The sequence below is a fragment of the Xyrauchen texanus genome, chromosome 30, assembly GCF_025860055.1.
Source record: "Xyrauchen texanus isolate HMW12.3.18 chromosome 30, RBS_HiC_50CHRs, whole genome shotgun sequence".
NCBI lineage: Eukaryota > Metazoa > Chordata > Actinopteri > Cypriniformes > Catostomidae > Xyrauchen > Xyrauchen texanus.
In genome coordinates, this window is record NC_068305.1 from 38,019,059 (window position 1) to 38,025,093 (window position 6,035).

At 40.0% G+C, this 6,035-nt stretch overlaps 1 protein-coding gene across 1 annotated transcript in view; it reads left to right on the forward strand.

The window, feature by feature from the left end:
- Window positions 1-4,513, forward strand: part of dcbld1 (discoidin, CUB and LCCL domain containing 1) — a 46,721-nt gene extending 42,208 nt beyond the window's left edge. Inside the window, exon 15 of the mRNA XM_052098139.1 lies at window positions 1,259-4,513. Coding sequence (XP_051954099.1) covers window positions 1,259-1,839 — 581 coding nt within the window. The 3' untranslated portion in view covers window positions 1,840-4,513. The remainder of the gene's footprint in view (window positions 1-1,258) is intronic.
- The last annotated feature ends 1,522 nt before the right edge of the window (window positions 4,514-6,035 follow it).

The following is a 6,035-nucleotide window of genomic DNA, read 5'->3' on the forward strand; positions in this document are numbered from 1 at the left end:
CAAGACTGGGAAGATACATCAGCCTGGGAAGTGTAACAAAGCTATTTCAAAGGCTCTGGGATGCCAAAGAACCACAGTGTGAGCCATTAGATGCAAATGGAGAAAACTTGGCACAGTAGTGAACCTTCCCAGAAGTGGCAGACCTTCCAAAATTCCTCCAAAAGCACAGTGATGACTCATACAGGAAGCCACAAAAATCAACTTCCAAGGAACTGCAGGCCTCTCTTGCATCAGTAAAGGTCACTGTTCATGACTCCACTATCAGAAAGTCACTGGCCACAAAAGCCATCCATGGAAGTGTAGCGAGGCGAAAACAACCACTAACCCAGAAGAACATGAAGGCTCGTCTAAATTTTGCCAAAACACACTTTGATGATCCTCAAACATTTTGGGAGAATGTTCTGTGGCCTGATGAGTCAAAAGTGGAACTGTTTGGAAGACAGGGGTCCTGATACATCTGGCATTAATCAAACACAGAATTCCACAAAAAGAACATCATACCTACGGTCAAGTATGGTGGTGGTAGTGTGATGGTGTGGGGATGCTTTGCTGCTTCGCTGCTTCAGGTCCAGGGCAACTTGCAATAACTGAGGGAAACATGAATTCTGCTCTCTACCAGAAAATCTTAAAGGAGAACATCCGGCCATCAGTCTATGAGTTGAAGCTCAATTGCAACTGGATTATGCAGCAAGACAATGATCCAAAGCATAGGAGTAAGTCCACCTCTGAATGGCTCAAAAGAAGCTAAATTAAAGTTTTGGAGTCGCCTACTCAAAGTCCTGACTTGAAGCCAATTGAGATGCTGTGGCAGGACCTTAAACAGGCAGTTCATGCTCAAAACCCTCCAATGTGTCTGAACTAAAGCAGTTTTGCAAAGAAGAGTGTGCCAAAATTCCACCACAGCGTTGTGAAAGACTGATCTCCAGTTATCGGAAGCATTTGGTTGCAGTTGTTGCTGTTAAAGGTGACACAACCAGCTATTAAGTTTAAGAGGGCAGTTCATTTTTCACATGGATAACTTTTTTGCTTCAATAAAAAATATATAGACAACTGTATTTTGTGTTTACTCCGGTTGCCTTTGTTTTATGTTGTATCTCGTTTGAAGATCTAAAACAATTTAGTATTAAAAATAGAAGAAATCAGTAAGGGGGCAAATATTTTTTCACAACACTGTACGTCTTATGGTCTTGGGACATGATTAATCCATATATTTTTAAATTGTATTGCTCCTAAACTGGAACTCCCTTTTCTTTTTCAGCCGAGTACCAGCAGCCACTTATGCTCGGTACGGACACTGTGTCTAGAAAAGGCTCGACGTTTAGGCCAATGGACACTGATGCCAAAGACAAGGACAATGAGGCTACCTCTCACTATGACCATCTGCAGACAGGGATTCAGTACGCTTTGCCATTGACCAATCAGGAGCCAGAGTATGCCACGCCCATCATCGAGCGCCATGCCTTCTGCAAAGATCCCTTCCTTCCAGATCCCAGCTACAGCGTTCCAGGGGTGGTGCTAAACAAAAGCCTGTCTTTTCGAGTGGTGGAAGGCAGTAACTCTAGGAAAGTTGTGGGAGGACTAGCTGGGGGCTACCAGACGCCCCAGGTCAAAAGAGACAGAGGGAATCACAAAGAGGACATTTATGACAGCCCTAAAATCCGGAAACCTGTCATGCAGAACGGGAGTTGTTCAGAGTACCAGAGACCCCAGACAAAAGCCCCAGTGCAGGAGTGCTATTCGACTCCAAGAGATTGCATCAGATTGCCACTCTCTGGACCCAGACCGGACCCAGAGGGCAGTAGATCGGACCCAGAGGGAAGCAGCTCAGACAGAACCTGAACAGAACTATACTGTGATTTGTCTGATTGACCTGATTGAACAAATTCACCTCCAGACTCCTCTGTTAACTTATTTGTGTGTTTAGGGAGATCACATTGTTTTGTACCTTTTGCAGTAAAGGCAGTAGGGGATGTTTTTAAAGGAATGTTCCAGGTTCAATACAAGTTAAGCACAATTTTGACTACCACAAAAAAATTATTAAAAACTATTTCCCTCGTTTATAAAAAAAATAAAAATAAAAAATGAAATCTTGTAGTTACAATAAGGCACTTACAGTGGAAGTGAATGGGGCCAGTCCGTAATCATTACAATACACACTGTTTCAAAAGGATAGCCACAAGACATAAATAGTACACATTTTAACATGATTTTAGTGTGACAAAATCTGTGGTTTATCAGAATACATTGTGTTGTCATAACAGCAAAGTTGTAATATTGGATGTAACTTCACACAGATAAGGTTAGTAAGCTTATACAATGTTAACATGTATAATGTTTACATTTTAAGTATATACTTTTGAAACAGTTTTTATGTTTATGGAATGGACCCACTCACTTCCATTTTACATTGACTTACTATGACCATATTATTTGTTTCTCCATTTAAAAATAATGTAATAATATGCCACATATGCATTTACATTTATGCATTTGGCAGACGCTTTTATCCAAAGCGACTTACAGTGCACTTATTACAGGGAGAATCCCCCTGGAGCAACCTGGAGTTAAGTGCCTTGCTCAAGGGCCCAACAGTGGCATCTTGGTGGTGCTGGGGCTTGAACCCCCGACCTTCTGGTCAGTAACCCTGAGCCTCAACCACTGAGCCACCACTGCCCCATATGCTGTCGATGAACTTGTATTGAACCTGGAACTTTCCTGTAAGCATTACTTTCCCTGCACAAAATAACAGATGCTGTCATTTTATGTATTTAACTGTTTTGTATATATTGTACGATGAAATGTCTGAAAGAATCTTTTTCTTATGTTCATTTTGAGGGTGTTTTTATAGCAGATCAAATTTAATTCCCTACTCTGAGACAAACTGTGAATATGAGCCAGATTTTCCTGTATTTTACAATGAGACCATCTCCATGTTCTCAGATTCTGCTCTGAATGTCCAGAAGCATCAATAGATTGAGACCCACAGGCAGACATTGAGAATGTCCCCCAGAAGCCTTTATGAAGCAGATATCCCCTGGTGCATTTCATGAGATGTTTGGACATTCATGGATTGAGGAACTCAACAGTGCAGTTATATTTCTGTGCATTTTCTAAAAGGTGTCATAGGCTATGTCCTCAGTAATATGTTTTCATTTGAAAAAGCTGTAGTTTCAAGTTTACATCACTTTTTTTTTTCTTCATAATTTTGGTTTGTCATCCATACAGGAACAGCATTTTCCTCCAATGAAAATGTTTCCGAAAATCCTGTCCATTTTACTTTGGAAAATGTTGATATTAGGAAACTGTAACCAAAGTTCATACTTGAAAACAAACACAACTCGCCACACGCCCCACTGAGAGCAAGAATCGCATTATAGTGACCATGAGGAGGTTACCCCATGTGACTAACCTCCCTAGCAACCAGGCCAGTTGGGTTGTTTAGGAGACCTGGCTGGAGTCACTCCTGGATTAGAACTCCAGGGGTGGTAGTCAGCGTTAATACTCGCTGAGCAACACAGTTAAAAACAATGAACTTTACAGCTCTAATAATACATGTGTTTCAACAGCAAAATTAATTTAAGTGCTTTAATAAAATTAGAAGCTTCACATGTCTGCCTTTTAAACCCTCCAAAAACGGGCCCCATTCACTTCCATTGCAAGTACTGCAACCTTTTTTCCTCTTTTTTTTATTTTTTTATTTATTTTTTTGTCGTCATCAACATTATGCCACAAACGCTGTCAAATGAGCTTAACTTGTATTGAACCTGGAATATTCCATTAATTGCATCTATGTGCTGCCACAATCTGTTTCAGCTGTATCTCTGCACTAGTCAAAACAAACAGTAAATTGGGTGAAAATGTTTCTAACACTGCAAGCAAGCATTGCTACATGAAAAGACTAGGTCAAAGAAGCTGGCTACACTGCAAGAAGCCATTGAGACCATGAGTTCTTGCTCTCAAAAAAAAAGCATTTAGCTGCTTGCAGTGTTGACAGATTTGTTGATTTTAATGGAAGCTATATAGCTTTGTCCAGTAGCAACTCTGGTTTAGATTATGCTGTGTAGTCATTGTCATTGATGTCATGGTTTAGGACATCCTTTTGTTCCTTGTTGAAGTGGACAATTAAGTTACTACAAGCAATATCAGACTGAAATGTATTATTTGGTCCTATTTTGTTCATTACTTTTTTATTATTATGGATAGGATTTTACAGATGTACAGTTTTGAAATGTATATTTGGTTAAAAAGCAAGACTAAAGAAATGTTACTTGTGCTGTCTATTATATTTTAAAGCATCCTAAAGATCTGCGAGTTTGCTGCTGTATTTAGGGGACAGTCCCTGTTAAAGATTACTGACTGGTCTTAATTTCTGTGAAATGTTTTGGGGATTTAATTGGTGGACTGATGGTTCATATTTGATATGCCAAGGCTGGTGTGTTGAAGTGCTGTGCAACTGAGAATCTCAGTGCTGTGTTTATGCTTGTCTTAACCCTGATTAAAGCACCAGTAGTTGAACCTGCCCTGTGAAAGTCTCCTCTCTTTAAAAAATGTGCATGTCACGGCAGACCAGAGGGAATGGGGATGAATCTACATGAAAGGATTATGTAAGTTTTCGGTGGAAGCAGGATGACACATGAGAGGTTTCCCAGTATGTCCCAGTATGTGTGAGGGGAGGTGAATGGAGGCAGAGTGAATAGAATGTGACAGTGGGGTGTTAGTCACGGGGTAACAGCTGATAGTGACCTCCTTCCAAATCTACTGTGCAGGCCAGGCTAAGGGACCAATCGTTCATCCTTCAGACCAGCTGAAGCCTACCTAAGAACAGCAAACCATTTTAGGGTGGTTTAAGATTAACTTTCAGTGGGCTAATACATTAATAACTAAAGACAAACAGATGATTAGTTGCATATTCATATTGAAATGCCATTGTATTATATTTTAAAGCAAAAAAGTACTTAAAAATGTATCTGTTTCTCACACACACCTATCATATCACTTCTGTAAATATGGATTTAATCACTGGAGTGGTATGGATTACTTTTATGCTGCCTTTATGTGCTTTTTGGAGCATAACAATTTTGGCACCCATTCACTTGCATTGTATGGACATGCAAAGCTGAAATCTTCTTTCGGCTGCTCCACAGCGGACCATCCGCGATCCGCATATTTGACTTGGCACAGGTTTTACGCCAGATGCTCTTCCTGACACAACCCCCAGTGGTTGGTGGACTTTTACTCACCCCTTTGGGGTGATACTAGAGCCTCCAATTCAATTAACCTGCATGTTTTTGGAAACCAGAGCACTCAGAGGAAACCCATATGAACACAGAGAGAACGTGCAAACTTCAAACAGAAAGGCCCATGATGATTCTAATTGCCTGTGTTTTTGTTTCTGGTATCGAGATGCTATGTAAAAACTACCAAAACGAGCAATTCAGATGGAGAACAACCACCATTTATGTTTTTTGGGGGGAGTAAATATTAATTTCAGGCTCAACTTGTCGTGTTGGCTGTTATAACAACTCAAAGTAAAGCCCTGTTAATAAAAAATGGTCATCTCAACTTCCATTTTTGCAAATGAGAAACTCTAAAAATCACATTACATGCTAAGAATATATGGCGATGAGAGTGAAAACATTGGAGACTGGAAATTGACAACAGTCGAATCGTGGCTGTATGACCGCGCCGCCATGTTTGTGACCAATATTCCATATACCTTCAATGTGCTGCGCTGTGGGATGCGACAAAAACCTTCTTCATACATAATCATATGTTTTTTTAATACTGTGACTAAATCAGACCAGAAAACAACAAAAACATTTGTAACTTCTGAATGAGAGATTTTTACTGTGATGTATCGGTCACGCATCAGACCCGCTGCCAAACGCATACGTGGCAAAAATATCTTTAAATGTTCATGAAATTTCAGTTTGGCAACATTTGTGCTGACCTCTATGAGCTTTTCGTTTGACTTGGCATGGATCAAATGGCATTTTTAATGTTGTATTTGATTTAGTTTCTTTGTTTGTTTGTTT